This window comes from Biomphalaria glabrata, chromosome 6 (assembly GCF_947242115.1).
Source record: "Biomphalaria glabrata chromosome 6, xgBioGlab47.1, whole genome shotgun sequence".
In the NCBI taxonomy this organism is placed as follows: domain Eukaryota; kingdom Metazoa; phylum Mollusca; class Gastropoda; family Planorbidae; genus Biomphalaria; species Biomphalaria glabrata.
In genome coordinates this window covers 52,093,362-52,111,448 of record NC_074716.1, presented here as the reverse complement: position 1 = coordinate 52,111,448, position 18,087 = coordinate 52,093,362, and the positions used below count along the sequence as shown (strand labels likewise).

Genomic DNA, 18,087 nt, shown 5'->3' with positions numbered 1-18,087 from the left:
TTGGAATATTATCAGCACACCGCTGTTATGAATACAGCATGTTGAGATGAATCTCATTAAAAATAATTAATTAAAATTGGACTATAAGTTTAAATAAATTACTTCAGTATATATGTACACGCAATGGACGGACCATGACCTTACTGAGAGCAACAAACAATAGTCGCAAAATATAATAATAAGTTAATCATGAAATATGTTTGATATTTGAGTACAGTTACATTAAATAATCATTTAATGGGGGGAAAAATATATTTGTTCTACTTCAAAATAATATAATGAGGTCAAGGGCAAGGCCACTCTATTACAAGCAGTGCTGCCAACTTTGAAACTCTGAACTGAATCAACAGAAACTCCTGAATATAAAATGTTTCTCTTCAATTTGGTGAAAATTAAGTCAGAATAACCTTTCATCATCATCATCATCATCATCAAACTACATTAGAGTGAGGGCTTGAGAGGCTCAAATCCTCTCTTGCAAAAGCCCTGGACAGAAAGCCCGCTGTCTTGCGTAGTGCATAAATGTCGAGATCGAGAATTTTGGGTTTCCCAGACCTGTCGAGACGGTGATCAGCAAGTCTGGGGCAGTCAAACAGAATATGAGGCACAGTTTCCTCTTCTTCCCCACTTTAGAAATGATTATATTACTGGTACTTTTATATTAAAAAACAGAGCAAGGCAAGCTAGATTTATATTATAAAGTTGTTGGTCGTATTAGACTGTGAATTAAAAGCTTATCTTATCTTATAAGATCCAGACATTACTTCAAAAAAGAAAATGATTACATCCTACACATATCCCTAGATCAATCTTGTGAAGCATATTAATCAATGACTAAAACTCTGGCAAGTCATTAATTTTCATTGCTGAGTCAGGCAACCCATTCCATGCACTAATAGCACTCGGGAAGAAGAAGCTTTTGTACAAATTTGTCCTAGCATTATTTTGAGTTCTTTTGTAAACTTCTTTTTCTTTTTTTAATTTAAAAAATGTGTAGTCATTGGGAGATAACTGGAAATGTATAGAATACAGAGTCTATAGGGAATTAATGTAGTCTATGAGAGTTTTTTATTTTAAAAATGTGTAGTCATTGGGAGATAACTGGAAATGTATAGAATACAGAGTCTATAGGGAATTAATGTAGTCTATGAGAGTTTTTTATTTAAAAAATGTGTAGTCATTGGGAGATAACTGGAAATGTATAGAATACAGAGTCTATAGGGAATTAATGTAGTCTATGAGAAATGATAAAAATAAAATCTCTTATTTAAATTAAGAATCAACAATAAATTATAAACATACTAAGAACATTCTCATCCTTTTCTCTTAATTAATAAAGATTTTTTAAAGGCCAAAGGTCATTTATCTGTGTTCCCATCATGCAAAGTGAATCTTTACAGCCATTAGGCTCTCCATATTTTAAGCCAAAAACATGCTCCCAAGGGCTGTAAAGATTCACTTGATGGGTAGATAGTCTCAGTTCAAACTTCAACTGTCAAAATCAAGAATGAATCCAAAAAACAATCTAAGTCAAAGAGAAAATCAAGTGCACTGTTCTTGAGTCCAAAAAAAACCTAGATTCACAAAACTGATAGTTAGAAATAATGTACCAGACACTTGATTGGAAAACCAATCTTCCAAAAAAAAAAAACACCTAGATTCACAAAACTGATAGTTAGAAATATTGTACCTGACACTTGATTGGAAAACCAATCTTCTAAAAAAAAACAACCTAGATTCACAAAACTGATAGTTAGAAATATTGTACCTGACACTTGATTGGAAAACCAATCTTCCAAAAATAAACCTAGATTCACAAAACTGATAGTTAGAAATATTGTGCTTGACACTTGATTGGAAAACCAATCTTCTAAAAAAAAACAACCTAGATTCACAAAACTGATAGTTAGAAATATTGTACCTGACACTTGATTGGAAAACCAATCTTCTAAAAAAAAACAACCTAGATTCACAAAACTGATAGTTAGAAATATTGTACCTGACACTTGATTGGAAAACCAATCTTCCAAAAATAAACCTAGATTCACAAAACTGATAGTTAGAAATATTGTGCTTGACACTTGATTGGAAAACCAATCTTCTAAAAAAAAAACAACCTAGATTCACAAAACTGATAGTTAGAAATATTGTACCTGACACTTGATTGGAAAACCAATCTTCCAAAAAAAAAAACCTAGATTCACAAAACTGATAGTTAGAAATATTGTACCTGACACTTGATTGGAAAACCAATCTTCTAAAAAAAAACAACCTAGATTCACAAAACTGATAGTTAGAAATATTGTACATGACACTTGATTGGAAAACCAATCTTCCAAAAAAAAAACCTAGATTCACAAAACTGATAGTTAGAAATATTGTACCTGACACTTGATTGGAAAACCAATCTTCCAAAAAAAAAAAAACCTAGATTCACAAAACTGATAGTTAGAAATATTGTACCTGACACTTGATTGGAAAACCAATCTTCCAAAAAAAAAAAAGATTCACCAATCTTCAAAAAAAAGCCTACATTCACAAAACTGATAGTTAGAAATATTGTGCCTGACACTTGATTGGAAAACCAATCTTATCTTATATATTACAGAATATTACAGACGTTACTTCAAAAAAGAAGATAATTACATCCTACACATTTCACGTGTCCATCTAGTCATGCATGTTAATCAGTTTACTGAAACTCTGCTAAGTCGTTGGTTTTCCTGGCTGACTCAGGCAACCCATTCCATTCTCTAATGGCAATCATTGAAATAATTGAACAAATGTTATCAAGTTATAAGGCAAAGAGGATTCATATCACAAGGAGGCAATCTTAAATTCCTGATTTATTATAAGAACAAAGAGGAACATTAGTTTTAGATTTTTTAGGATAAAACTTTTGATAATACCCTTACCCTAAAGTTAGACATTTATCACACTTTGGACTTTATCACAAGAAGTGAAGAAAAAAAATACATTTATACAAAATGATTCATTTTCTGGAACCTTGATTGCAATTATGGCTCACACTGATTGGTACAGAGTTTGATAAATGCCAGAAGTGAGCTAAATTGATTTCTAATTGTAAGCCAGAAGTTAAAATGATGGTCTCCCTTGGCCACAGTATTACTTCATAACACCCATGAATAAGATAAGATAAGATCATTTTAATGGTCCAAACGAATGGAAAATCAGTTTGACTACAATGGTCCACCTCAGCATAACTGCTATAACAATAACAGTATAGGAGCAAACACGGAACAACATTCACACACAAAACACACAACCAGTGCTTTATGAATTAGGTTTCTATGTACTTCTTGGAGACATTTGGCATGCCCTTTGGACTGTTACCACGATAGTCCAGAGTTGAACCAAATCGCCTGCCGACCTGCAGGAAGTTAAGGCTAGGAAATAATAATTTTCATTTTTGAAGGAACGTCTAAAACAAACAAGCAAACAACTTCCTGTCCTAATCCAATATAAATACATAGGCTATAAATAGACTAGTCGAGGTTTAAACTTTTTTTTGGACACAGGTCATGATATTGAGTGAATTTCAGTAAAAAAAAAAAGGGGGGGGGGGTTTGCAAGTTATTTATGTTAATGGCTTTACATAGATTTGTAATGGCATCATTAACAAAAATAATCAACTTAAAGATTTGATACAAAAGAAATACATTTTACACTTTTTAAATAGTTTAGTGACATTTACTGGAATAATAAATTAACAATCTTTGGAGAAAGTTTTTTTTCTGTCCATAAATTTAACATGAAAATTTCATTTAAAAAAAAAACAACATTAAAAAACAATATCATCGGCATCACTGTCATCAAAATTTGGAATCCTTCTGACGGTGTAGTCATCCTCAATGACAGGCAATTCCTCTGCAAGACCCCATTTGGCTGAGAAGTCTGTGGCCAAGACAAGATTGTAATTCAATGAAATTATTAAGGCTACTTAGTAAATTAATGTGTCATGGTGGCTGAGTGGTTAAGCAATTGGCTACTGAATCTTGGGGGGTCGAATCTTGATAAAGACTGTGGTTTTGAATTGCCGGATTTTTAGGGCACCCCAGAGTCCATCAAACTCTAATGGGTAGCTGACTTTAGTTGGGGAAAGTAAAGACGATTAGTCGTTGTGCTCGCCACATGACACCCAACCATTGGCCAAAAAAACTGAAAAACCTTAATATCATCTGCCCCATAGATTGCACGGTCTGAAAGGGAAACTACTAGTAACTAGCAAAATGATCTTTATGTGGACAGGAGTCTATCTCCAAAATAGGACTTCACAGCAACATGAAAAAGTGTTGTATGTGATGAACTAGAGTTGTTATGCCTGATAGAGGCCAATGATGTTCCCTTAATCTTTCTTTGTATCTCATTTATGTATTCACTACATCACAATTAGCATTACAAAAGAGCAACTAACAGATGTGCTTCAGGAAGTGTTGTTACATAAATGATTAGAAACTGTCATTGTTTATTTATGCCCTTACATAAATACACAATGTAAAGGATTAGTTAATCAATTTCAAACAGATGCTAAATATCAAGAATACATGTAAACTGTAACAATAGTTACAGGCAAATAGAAAATCCGAATTCTTTTTAATGACGGCAAGCAAAAGTTATGTTTATTTAAATAAATATGATCTTGTGTTTTATTGTAATCAATAAAAGAATTTGAATGCTAAATTAACTGATATACAATTACAGCAATGATTTCAGAAAATAGGAATTGAATTTCTATATCTAAGTTTGGCACTCTGATATGTTTTTCTGTGCACTTTCTTTGAAACTAAGCGTAAATTAGTTGCAGCCAATTCTTGCGCACAACCACTTAACTCATAAGCGTAATGCCTCAAAACATAAAAGGTAACTGACCTTGCTCCTTAGGAACATTGTTATGAAACTGTGTAGACCGTGCATTGCCGAGTCTGGCCAGACTGTCATGTTTTGTTGCCTGTTGAACCAGGCGTGGAGAGCCAAGCCTGTCACTCACCGTGGAATCTGCATCATCATCCGAAGGTGCCAATTTATTGGAACGAAAGATGCTGCGCTTCTTTTTCCTACGTGTCTCAGGTCTGTTCGACTGATCCACTTTTCCAAATTTATCATCTGGAAGAAGATGTCAAAAGCAGACGATAAGAGAATAATCATCATCAACATCATCATCAAACACACACAAGCAAATTAAAAAAGAATACTTTTTTAAAAAACAAAGCTTAATATGAAAAGAAAAGCTAGTCTAAAGGGGAAAATCTCCATCCTTAAAACTATACCTAGCAATAATGTGCATGTTATTTCCCTTATTTGATATCAAACAAAATAATTAGTTACCACTAATTAATTGACTGGAGGCACGATGGCTGAGCAGTAAAGCGCTTCACTTCTGAACCGGGGTCCGGGGTTCGAATCCTAGTGAAGACTGGGATTTTTAATTTTGGGTACCAGACATTAGTTGGGGAAAAAGTAAAGGCGGTTGGTCGTTGTGCTGGCCACATGACACCCTCCTTAACCATAGGCCACAGAATCAGATGACCTTTATTCATCTGCCCTATAGACCACAAGGTCTGAAAGGGGAACTTTACTTTACTTTAATTGACTAATTGAGTATTTTTGTTTATTGATTCATTTTTGTTAGGTACATAAATAAGTGTTTAAAGTATCAATTTGATTGGAGAATGCGTGGGGGAGACATAGAGTTAACATTTATTTAATGGGACTAAACCCAACAAATTTAGCCACATCTGTGAACACTGAAGTATTAGTTTTCTTTGTTGCTATTAAACAAAATAATGAATTACCAGTGATTAATTGACTAATAACTATGCTTCAAAAAACATTAATTTGTATTAATTTTACATAAAAAAACGGTAAAGCCATTTTTAGGAAACAATCTCATTCAAATCTGAATGCATAAAAGTAAAGATATCAAGTAAAAATAAAGTTATTAATTAATTTAAAATAATTAAGTACAAGTGAAGACGGCTGACTGGTTGTAGGGTATGTGCTTTGGACATTCAAATCTGAATGCATTAAAGTAAATCCCTTATCGTCATGTGGAAAGTTTGGACTAGGAAGTAAATTACCTTCAACTCTAAAAGTACATCTGAAAGATGTAAAACATTTAACAAACAAACAATCAGCAAAAGTAACAATTAGTTTACTTCATTCTTTTACAGCAGTGTTTCCCAAACTTTCTCCTTAAAAGAACACTTCACACATTCTGAGTGTTTAGCGGAAAACTTTGCTTATTTGTTTAGAGAGATTAATCCCCATGTTGGCTTCTAGTTAATTAATCCAGTAGTTCCAGGAACACCTATTCAGGCCTTGCAGAAAACTAGGGTTCTGCGGCACACATTTTGGGAAACAGTGTTTTACAGTACTTATGAAAATGGTTTACCTTTATTTTTGGTATCAGAGCTTTTCTTTGTAGGCGTTTCACTGAGTCCTCTCTTGACCTGAGAACTGGAGTGTCCATTTAGAAGTCCACTGCTATAGAGCTGCTGTACATCTCTGATCTCTTTGTGCAGATCTCTTGGGGACTCGTCGTTGTCCCTAGATGATGCATCGTCATCGTATCTCGGACTGCGAGGGAACCGGAGTGTGTCTTTTAGGATACTGCTCTGTGAGTAGCCCCCATCCGCTTCCTCATCATCATCATCATCCATCTCCCTAGAAATCGGTTTCTTTTTACTTTTTATCTGATTACTCTTTGTTTGTTTTGCTAGATTCAGGTTACGTCGGTTTTGGTACGAAACAAACCTATCTCCGTTGTCATCACTGACCTCCTCAAGGTCATCCCTCTCTGTACTGCTCTCACCCTCCTTCTCCTCATCGAACCTCTTAAGGCTGGGAGGACTGATGTGTTTCAGAGTTCTACGATACATGGAATCCTCCCGGTCTAAATCACGTGGGAAAGTCTCATACCCTTTTTGACTGTTTTCTTTACCTAGTTTACTATCAAATTGCGATGACCTTATGGTAAGATGGTTGCGGCTGAAATCACTATTGCGCCCTAGTTTCCTAGAGTCATATGTATCTTGATTAGAATAACTTTCCTCCTCTTCATCTATCTTGCTAGTGTTGACTATTTTACTGATTTTTGGCTTGGTCATGCGAGGGGTTAGCTCATGCACTTCTGACTCTCGACTAAAGAGCCCAGGCTCGTGAAGGAAGAGCCCAGAGTTCCAAGAGCTGTTCTCCTTGTTGTTTGTGTCATCGTCACTGTTGGCGGGCAGGTTGTAATCAGTCAGTCTCTTTTTTTTCTTTCTGAATTTTTTATCACTACTCTCTGGCGGGAGTTGCGATAAGGGAGGCAGGGCCTGGCCGCGGGTGTTTCGCCCAAATAAACTCAAGGCACCAAGCTTGACTTCACTGTTATTTCCTCCTCTCGTGGCCCTGCTATCTTCTAGGTCGTAACTTGTCAGTCCCATTTTGGGGCCTGCTTTAAGCTTTTCTGGGCTGTGGTTGGTAGATCTAATAATATCTAGATCGTCAAGGCTTCTTTTAGTATTTGAACTATCTAGACTCCTCCGTCTAATAATGGGGTCACCCATACTTTTTCTTAGCCCATCGCCACGATCTAACGCATTCAATTTTTTGTCTTTTGAGTGTTTCTCAGCTTTTAACATTCTTTCCTGAAAAGAAAAATGTATTTCATATCCTCATTCCTTAGATCAGAAAAAAAAAACTCAGTTAAGATTTTTTCATTCCTTAGATCAGAAAAAAACAACTCAGTTATGATTTCTAAATAAAGATTATTTAGTAAAGTTTAAACTCAAGTCTTGTGTTTTTAAGTACTGCTTTTGGTATATGAGTTTTACTAGGCAGATTTTGAGATGGTTAAAATATGAACTCTAAGAAAGACATAATGACAGCAAAGTGACTGCAAAAGCCTGACACATGAGATGAACTGTATATTTGATATGAGATCAAAAGGGAATCATACTAGCTGTTATGTTAAATGATTGATTGCAGATTTAAAAAGGTGTATGGCAGTGATAGTTTTGTTTGCCAAAATACCAAGCTTAGTTTATTCACAATGTCATATGACATTGTCACTGTTAAGAGAGCTATTCCAACTTTAAATTTCACTTTTAAATTTCTCAGAAATATTTGATCAGCCCAGACTTACACAATGCCATCTTGACACGACTGGAAAGTCACATGCCAATTGATCTGTATGAATAAATAGATGCACTGCACGTAACAGAAGGGTATTAGTCTGGGGCTTTTAAAATAGAGGATTTGAGCTGCTAAAGCTTTCACTCACATGGAGTTCAATGACATACATGGAGCTTAATGATAAACATGGAGTTAAATGATAATGATGATGTTACTTTTCAAAAAATTATGCCAATAAAAACTAAAGAACCTTCTTTTCCAACTGGGCCAGATCCAGAGCTTTGAATGGGTTCCCATCTACAAAATCTTCCTCATCACTTTCTGCTTTCTTTGGCAAACCCCGAGCAGTTCTCTCCAACTCCTCTGCTTTTTCTCTACAAGGACGGAACATTTGTAATAGTGTCAAAACTGGGATGGAACATTTTTAATAGTGTAAAAACTGGGATGGAACATGTGTAATAGTGTAAAAACTGGGATGGAACATTTTTAATAGTGTAAAAACTGGGATGGAACATTTTTAATAGTGTAAAAACTGGGATGGAACATTTTTAATAGTGTAAAAACTGGGACATTTTTATTTTCAAATTTAAAAAGTTGTTGACAGAGACAGAAAGGGAGATAAAAGAATTAAATTTGATTAGGAATTTGTCACTGGGTTATTTTATATGTTATGAATGTGGCTGTGGTTATCAATGTAGGCGTGGTGGTGACATTGGGTTCTTGTTACAAATCACTGAATAATGAAATGACGCTGGGTGTAGCAGACACAATAAGTTTAATATAACACCACATAGTGAATACACCATACAATTCGACCCAGGAATGGTCAGTATTAATCCAACAGTAATATACGAATATCACAACTTAGTACTTATTCTATAACCAACTACTTTAAACATCTAACTCTACTGCTTATATCTTAAGTGACTCAATACAAGTGCTTGCTACAAGATCTCTATGTGGACTGACTGCCTTTAACTCTCTGGTTCACCTAAGGTCAAAAGTGTTCACCTTAGTGCAACATGGGTTGTGAATAAGATTCACAATATGGAATTAACATATACAATACAGAATTAGGGTTTCTACTCTATGGCACCAACTTTGAGGTGGTGACAGAATTCTATTCTGTTGACATTTTCAAAAATCTTTAGGTTCCTAGCACAGATCTCTAAAACAGACTTCTTCTTCTTATCTTATATAATACAGACGTTACTTCAAAAAAGAAGATGATTATGTCCTACGTGTCATGCATTTAGTCATGCATATTAACCAATGACTTAAATTCTGCCAAGTCACTGGTTTTCCTGGCTAGCTCAGGCAACCCATTCCATGCTCTAATAGCACTAGGGAAGAAGGAGTATTTGTACAAATTTGTCCTAGCATATGGGACGAGGAATGTGCCTTTTCTCAAGAGCTTATAAAAATTAAAGAAGGAACATGCAAAAAAAAAGGTAATTAGACAAAGAGCATAATGAATAACTTTTTTTTTTTTAGCATGGTCTAGATTGGGGAAAATGTCAGAGTAGACTACTAATAAGCATGGTCACTTTTTATCACGGTTTGTTAATTTATTCACTTATCTCGGGTCCATCATCTGAGATGAACTCCAATTGGTGACAAGGCAGGGAGACCTAGGTCTCCCGTAGTGCCCTGGTAAGGAACTCTGCTGTTTGGCGTAGTAGTGGTCCATCATCATCATGTATGTCCACTCTAAACTCACCTTTCTTCTCTTTGCTTCTTTACTCTGGCCTTTCTTTCCTCTCTTTCCTTCTCTTGGGCTTGAGCCTGGGCTGCCATGTCTTCCTGGACTCTGGGAGAGAGAGTCTCCCATGATTTCTTGATCTCATTCAGAAGCCAGGTCAAGCCTTCGGATATTTCCTTGTCCATCTTGGCACCAACACCTTTCAGTGCAGACACCATCACCTGGGAGAGAAAGAAAGTAAACTAAATGATCGCTCTGTTTGATAAAGTAAAAAAAATAAGTTTGCATACTGTTGTGCCACAATTAAGAATTAGTTTTTTGTTTCGTAAATAGAGAAGTTTTGACTTAGAGACAATGACGTGACTAGTAAAAACTAGACTAGGATTTTGGTGAGATATCGAAATATCAACCGATGTAAACAAAATACTAATGGATGGCTTTAGAGATAAGGAGCTTTTTATGAACGTAGAGATTTAGCTTGACAACATTCGACGGTTCTCAGCGTTATTATTAAACTTCTTGTTCGACATTAAGTATCAGTGTTGACTACCTTATATTGCTAGCCTTTGGCCTGTGTTATAGAAGTTTGTGATTTGAATGTTACCTCTGTTTGATTTATCTGCATAATGCACAGTGTGAAAGCAACTTAAAAATACAATAATCAACAAAGTTTTTTTTTGTAAGTTGTTTTTTATTTCCTCCCTATCATGTTTTGTCATTGTGAATATAGCTCTTTTTTTCCCTACACTGATCCGGAGTTGGAAAGTTGGCATCACCCTGACCTGTAATGTGTTTCTCCTCTCTGCTAGGGCAAATTCATTTAAATACTCTTGCTGTCAAGGTTTCATTAGAGGATGGAAGCGTAGTCTGAATCAGAAAAGGAAAACCAAAACTCAAGAATTTTAAATCTCTCATTAAACTTAGCTTCTGGATTTACTTGTGGAAATGTGAAGAACATGTTCATCTTTTTAAAAAGAAACATCTGTAGTTTATCAGATACTTGTTACAATGGGAGGAGCAAAGAGGCTTGACCTACTCTTAAACTTATGACGTAGACAGAAATAAAATGTTGATGTCAGACAACAATGTGGTATTGTTGACTCTGAATAAAAATAGACTAGAGTTTGTAGACACTATAAAATGTACCAAGTCAACTCATTAAATTATACAAGTTTAACAAAGCAAATATATTTTGTTATATATATATATATTAGATACAATAGTGTGATTTAAAGTTGTGTGATTTAAACTTGTGTGATTTAAACTTGTGTGATTTAAACTTGTGTAAGTTATTCCTGTTGTATTTACCAAGAAAGTATTCACAGTTTCTATGATTTGTTCTGTTTTATACATTTTAAAAAGTGAAGTTGTTTAATATTAGGACAGCTGAAATATGTCAAGACAATTTAAGATACACTTTATCAGTTCAGAGGTGCAGTGGCTGAACGGTAAAGCGTTTGTCTCCTGAACCGGGGATCCTGGGTTTAAATCCTGGTGAAAACTGGAATTTTTAATTTCGGGATCTTTGGGCGCCTCAGAGTCCACCCAGCTGTAATGGGTACCTGACATCAGTTAGGGAAAAGTAAAGGCGGTTGGTCGTTGTGCTGGCCACATGACACCCTCGTTAACCGTTGGCCACAGAAAACAGATGACCTTTACATCATCTGCCCTATAGACCACAAGATCTGAAAGGGGAACTTTCCTTTTTTTTTTTTTTATATCAGTTCAACTGATGGTAAAAAACGCAGTGTAGTTTTAAAGCTTCAAGAAGAACACATTGGCTCCTCCTTCGTGCCAAGCTGTAACTGAATAATGATCTTACCATCTTGGAAGGACAATTGTTGCTGTTGACAGTTTTTTCTATGTCCAGTCCTCGAACTATTTCTGTTTCCTTCATGTGTTCTTTATCCACTTTATTAGCCAATCTGAAATTTAAGAAGCACTTAACATTATTTGATAAATTAAAACAGAAATAGCTCAGTCATAGGATGGTCCCAAACCCGGCTGAGAAAGGTGGAGGGTTGGGCGTGGGCTAGCTACCCTACCCTGTCGAAAAAAACACTAGCTACAGAAACATCAAATCAACAGACGTCATGGACCTTGGAAAAGTTGGACCTTCAGCTGGAAGGTTTATGACACATGTCAGTGAAAGTCAGAGTCATCTGAAAGTCAACAGGCCGAAGAACATCATCTCTACCAGGACCATCACTACCATCACTACATGAAATGTCCGGATTATGTATGAGACTGGGAAGACAGCACAAGTGGCAGCTGAGATGAAAAGATACAACCTCACCATCCTAGGAATCAGTAAGTCAAGATGGAATGGTTCCGGGCAGAGAAGACTGGCTTCAAGTGAGCTACTTATATACTCACTCAAAACAGAAAAGATTTGTCACGATTCTTTGCCACGACAAGTTCTGAAAACATTTTTTGTTTGTAATGAAGTAAGTTGCTGAAGGTATATGGTAGACATATTTATTTTTATTATTTTAAGTGTTTAGCTGTTGCTGCCTGGTCATGTGGTATGTATTTCAGACTGTCACCACAATGTTCCAGAGTTTCAAACCCTGCCCACCGCCATCCAACAAGAGGTCACACCTAGGGCTTGATAATCTTCATTTATGAAGGAACTTCCAACATGTATAAAACAAGCAAGATGTGTAGGTTGTTAAGAATTTCTAATTGTTAAGTTTGTAACAATGTGTTACAGAGTTTACTATCATCATCATCATTCATCATTGGCCTCCTTCAGTCGTAGAACGACTATGGTTCATCTCAGAGCACACGTCCTCATGTGGCTGTGGAGCCCTATTTTGGAGAGACACAGATAGCGAGATGAAAGCCTGGGCATTGTTTATGGTCGGAATGATGTCGCCCACACAGCAGTTCCCCCCTCTCCACACAGCTGATGTGACCAAAGGAACGGAATATCCAATACAGTTTGGGATCAGTAGCGCCGCAGGATCTGCCAGGCTGTAGCACGGTGAGGAAAAATCAAGAGCTGGTGACCCTTACTATCATAAATTAACTTTGATTTCACCATTTGAAGAGAGCGACTTAAAATGTCCCCTTAAAAATTCAGACCCAATGAAACAGCTTTAATCAAATCTTAGTTGGCGATAACACATTATACAAAACATATAGCATCAATATGACTGAAAAATTCTAGTCAGTCAAAACCTCTCAATAAAATGATCTTATCTTATCTATATCTTCTCTGCCACCCAACAGGCAATATTAGCTAAAGAGTGAAACTTTAAATGTATTACAGTATTTTGGCATAAACTCACATTAAAACAGGTTTTCCAGCTACTTTTGTGTTGCTCAGCGTTTCTTTGAAAACATCTCTAGCTTCCTTCAGGCGAGACTCGGAGGTCGAATCAATCACAAACATTAGCCCGTAAACTTCAGCAAAGTAGTTTTTCCAGATGGGCCGGATGTTCTTCCCACCGCCAACATCAAAGACGGTCACATCACAGTTTGAATTGGTGAACTTGACATTGCGGAATCCAACAGTAGGAGCAAGGTCAGGGTCAGGTTTTTCTAAACATAAGTAATAAGTGAATGCCATCATATACACTGTTTGGTCTAATAATTTTCTAAACATTGCTGAAAAATAATTTTTAAAGTTACAAATACTTACACAATTACATAAAAAGAAACAAAAGACTCACCGCCTAAGAGAACAGAAGATAGAGTTGTCTTCCCTGCATTATCTAATCCTACGATAGCTAATGTAATTTGCCTGCACAAGTTAAAACAGCACTTAATAGTTAAAAATAAAAAGATATATATATATATAACCAGATTAACAATTTTTAATTTGACAACTCCATGGATAAATAAATAAATTATAAATTATGGCTTTTATATAGCACTACTTTCATGCTTATAGCATGCTCAGAGCACAAAGGCCCAATCTCATTTGTGGACCAGTGGGGGGATAGGGTATCTAGGAGAAGGTTTTTTTCGTGCTGCCTTTGGGCGCTCAGTAAACACAACTCTGCCCGAGTCGGGTGTCCAATCTCGAGCCCCCTTCATAGGTAGCCAAGCCAAGCCAAGTTCAAGCGCACTTAGCCTCTCGACCACATTATAGATTATGTATAGTCTATACATTATACGTAAATAGAAAGGTTAAAAGCACAGTTTAGCATTATACATTTCTAGCTTAAAATTGTTTTTTCGCCAACTCTTATTCTGATATGTAATAGAGTGCTTACTTCTTTGGTACAACCTTCTTTTTGTTGACTGACACACAGTTCCCCATTGAATCCTGTAGACGTTGAAAAGAGTTGGCAAGTTAGTTCAATTTAATTTATAGACATTCCTGGACAGAGGATTGAAAGGCACACTAGCAATAACACTTAATGCTTTCTTAGTTAAAACAGACATTACCTTTAATAGTAAAATCACTCAATTTAGAAACCCTTCAGGATAGAATACTTCAAAGTAAAATAGCAAATAAACATAAAACAATGACCCATAATCTTCAATGCAAAAACAAAACCTTATAAAATACTGAAAAAGACTAAAAGAAAAAGGCACATTCCTCGTTCCATATGCTAAGATAGATCTGTATTAATACTCCTCCTTCTCTAGTGCTATTAGAGCGTGGAATGGGTTGCCTGAGTCAGCCAGGAAAACCAATGACTTGGCAGAATTTAAGTCATTGATTAACATGCATGACTAGATTGAGCTAGTGACATGCGTAGGACATAATCATCTTCTTTTTGGTAGTAATGTCTGTATTTTACAGGATAAGATAATATAACATCTTGTTGTGGCTTACTCATGTTGTATAAAAATGTTTAACATGTTTCGGATGTTCCTTCAAAATTTAAAATTAGTTTACTTCCTAGTCCAAACCTCCCGCAGGACAACGGGGGATGGGAGCTGGCAGGGTTGGAACCCAGGACCATAGATAAATCCAAACAGCAGTCCAGCGTGCAGACCAGCCAGCCATTTTTATTAAACTCTTCTTAAGTTATTTGTTTTCATAGCTGGTCAAGACAATCAATTTCATATTGAAAAGGCAGCCAGAAAGAGACAGTTTTTATATTAGAATTCAAAACAAGAAAAATCTTATTATCTTCATGTCTTTCTGATTATGCTATTTGGTTATGTTTTTATATCTCTGCAAGTCTTATATATTATTGTAAATTAAATTTTCAATCTTCTGTCCAGGAGTGTCTCTAGGTTTAGTAATTTTACTATCATGGTTTTGCTCTTGTTAAGTCTGAGTATGCCTATTTGTGATAAAATTTACCGCTCATTTTGGGGGAGTGGGTTTCTTCTAGGTTTTTTTTTTATGTTTTGAGTAAGAAATTGTTAATCATCACTATATCTATCACTACACACAAAAGTATTATTGAGAGTTTAGAGCATACCATCTACATATCAAATTTGGTCAGACATTTTCTTGAGAAGTGCTGGTAATGGTATCCTAGTATCTATAGTACATTTAGCATATTAGGCTATAGTTACACTTAGAGCCTACAGTTTCTATCACATCACATACTTAGATCTATTATCCTCAAGTTTTATAATAGAATTTAGCCAAATTTAGAGTCTTACATACTTTAAAAATAAAAAAAAAAATACTTTAATTTAAAAAAACCTAGATTAGATATATGGTTAATAATTAATATCTATATATATAATTCTCTTCATGGCTCAAGAGTTTGGACACACAAGAAGAAGTCAAGGCAACATCACTCTTTTATTTCTGCAAGTCAGACAAACTAGAGTTACCCTACGAAAAAAAAAGGGGGGCGGAGAACAAGTAGTATTCACCCGTCACAAAATAGCAGACTTAACCGTTGTGACCAAGAAGTCATGGAAAGATCACTCTTTTTTATTTCTAACCCAATAGTTTTAGCTGCGAAAAAGAGGGGGGGGGGGGAGGAGAATAAATAATCTACTCTATATTCACCCGTCACTATATAGCAGGGGCCCAATTGGGGTAGGGATACGGTTTATAAGTGAAAATTAAGAGTTTATATTAGAAAATACATTCGTCTTTGCATTTATATTCATTCTTTACTACGTACAGAATTACTTTACGAGCCTTGCATGTTGTGAAGTCATACAGTACATCATAAAAATTCTGTTTCCTACATAGATCACGCTCATAGCAAGAATTACCAAATGCTTCAATCTATCTTCGAGAATTGTTGACCACAAGTAATTCTTCATTAGTTTGAGGCACGAAAAGCTTCTTTCACCAGATTCCAAAATTGTGGGATAATGTAGTTTTTTTATCGCACATAGGATTGTCCTTTTTATCGCGCGTAGGATTGTCCTTTTTCATATAGAATGACACCACAAAATGACAATTTTTGTCTATATATTTCAGGAGATTTGTATGGTTTTTCTAAAGATTTTAATAATTTCCGGATATTTCCAGGGCTTTTTAGTAAATTTTGCAATTTCAGGAGATTTCCAGGAGCTCCTGGTAAATCAGGCGGCGCAGGAAATCTGTTATAAGTTATAAAATGGTTTAATTTAATAATTTATTTAATAATTTATAGATTTCTACACTTAGTCCAATCCAGGCTAAGTAATGAAAATTATAATAACATAATCTAGATCTAATCTATCTAAAATAAAACAAAACAAATGCAAATCATTCCAACAAACCTCAAATTCAACAAAAAAGTTAGGCTACTCAAGGTAACTCACCTACTCTAACTGGTTACGACTCAGACGACAAATGGTACTGGTACCACTATCTAAAATTTTCTAAATATCTTAATCTTACTAACTATCTATCTAGAAAAATAAAATAGTACAATCAAAGAATCTTATCTAACTAGAGTTTACTAGATCTAGAGTCTGCAAAGATCTAGATCTAGATTAGAATTTCAATTGATGTGAATTTACTAATTTAGATCTAGTCTAGACTTAGAGTACTTAGACTATTACACTACTGACTTGTGTCTACAGTATTAGATTCTAGTACCAGATCTATAAAGTTACTATGTGTGAAGGCATTAAATCTAAATAAAGCATCAGTAGGGCAATCTCTTCAAAATATTTGCCAAATAAATTGTTACCAACCAGACGCTCTGTGATCCTGCCCTGTTGGTAACGATCTTTGTTTATAGTAAATACTCCTTGACATCACAGGCAAGAATCCTTATCACTGGCCTATATTTAAGTATAAATAAAAATTCAAAACACAAACTGCCTTAGGACAATTAGATTTTAGATCTAGATGTAGATCTAATCTATGAATGAATGGAACTTATTAAAAAAAAAAAGAAGAAATATAGATTCTAGATCTAGAAATATTATCCATATTAGTCAAAATTTATTGTTTCAATACAATTTGGAATGTAATAATTACACTCAACAAAATGTAATTGTTTTACGCCTTCAAAAAAAATCGAATCTGTTGTAGTGATGTCAATATTTCGTCTTTTTTTCTTCTTTAATGTGAAAGGGAAAAAATCTATATGTAAATGATTTCGGGGGAAAATTGATATAATCTAAGTATTTTTAAAAGTTTGATAAACATTCGAAAAATATTAATAGAATGAAGTGAATTACAATTATCAGCTATAGCTATAATTCATTTTTATAAATACATTTCTCTACAATTTCTTTTATTGAATTTTGTAGATATTTAATTTTATAACTCGCAACCATTAATTTTTGTGCTTGCAACAATCGTACTGTTACTGAAAAGAGACACATTTTTTATAAAACTGTTTACATGTTTTAATTTTAAAAATAAATAAATAAACTCACATCAAAGTTATGAGTGCAATTTAGGAGAGAAATCATTTTGTTTTTCATAAAATGAGTCTATAGGACTATAAAATAAATGAGAAAAAAAAAGGCTACCCCCCCCTTTTTTTTTAAATTTGCACCAATTTAAATAGAGAATAAGTAAAATCCATTTAAATGTTGTTGTTGTTTTTTTCATTTTAAACTTAATGAGGAAAGAATAAATTAACTTTAAATTACAGATGTTCCTTCAAATGAGAAGACAATTAGCCTACGTCCTATGCATACCCATGTAATAATTTTGGATTGTTCATTCATGTTTATAAATACAAAAACAAAACCTAATAAAATACTCAGAAAGACACACAAATAAAGGCACATTTCTTGTTCCATATGCTAGGAAAATTTGTACATATGCTCCTTCTTCTCTAGTGCTATTAGAGCATGGAATGGGTTGCCTGAGCCAGGCAGGAAAACCAATGACTTGGCAGAATTTAAGTCATTGGCTAACATGC

General features: G+C 34.9%; 1 protein-coding gene across 2 annotated transcripts in view; it reads right to left on the bottom strand.

Annotated features, from left to right (window-relative positions):
* Window positions 1-16,974, bottom strand: part of LOC106062818 (myb-like protein X) — an 18,020-nt gene extending 1,046 nt beyond the window's left edge. Inside the window, exons 1-10 of one of the 2 annotated variants that reach the window (XM_056033530.1) lie at window positions 16,901-16,974; window positions 14,062-14,114; window positions 13,516-13,586; window positions 13,132-13,384; window positions 11,661-11,763; window positions 9,857-10,059; window positions 8,387-8,510; window positions 6,413-7,649; window positions 4,891-5,124; window positions 1-3,915 (exon numbers count right to left, since the gene is read on the bottom strand). The exon at window positions 1-3,915 is cut by the window's left edge and continues 1,046 nt beyond it. In XM_056033530.1, coding sequence (XP_055889505.1) covers window positions 3,803-3,915; window positions 4,891-5,124; window positions 6,413-7,649; window positions 8,387-8,510; window positions 9,857-10,059; window positions 11,661-11,763; window positions 13,132-13,384; window positions 13,516-13,586; window positions 14,062-14,108 — 2,385 coding nt within the window. In that variant the 5' untranslated portion in view covers window positions 14,109-14,114; window positions 16,901-16,974 and the 3' untranslated portion in view covers window positions 1-3,802. Of the gene's footprint in view, window positions 3,916-4,890; window positions 5,125-6,412; window positions 7,650-8,386; window positions 8,511-9,856; window positions 10,060-11,660; window positions 11,764-13,131; window positions 13,385-13,515; window positions 13,587-14,061; window positions 14,115-16,522; window positions 16,581-16,900 lie in introns of those variants that run through there. The other variant, XM_056033531.1, reaches the window with a different exon arrangement.
* Between the last annotated feature and the right edge of the window lie 1,113 nt (window positions 16,975-18,087).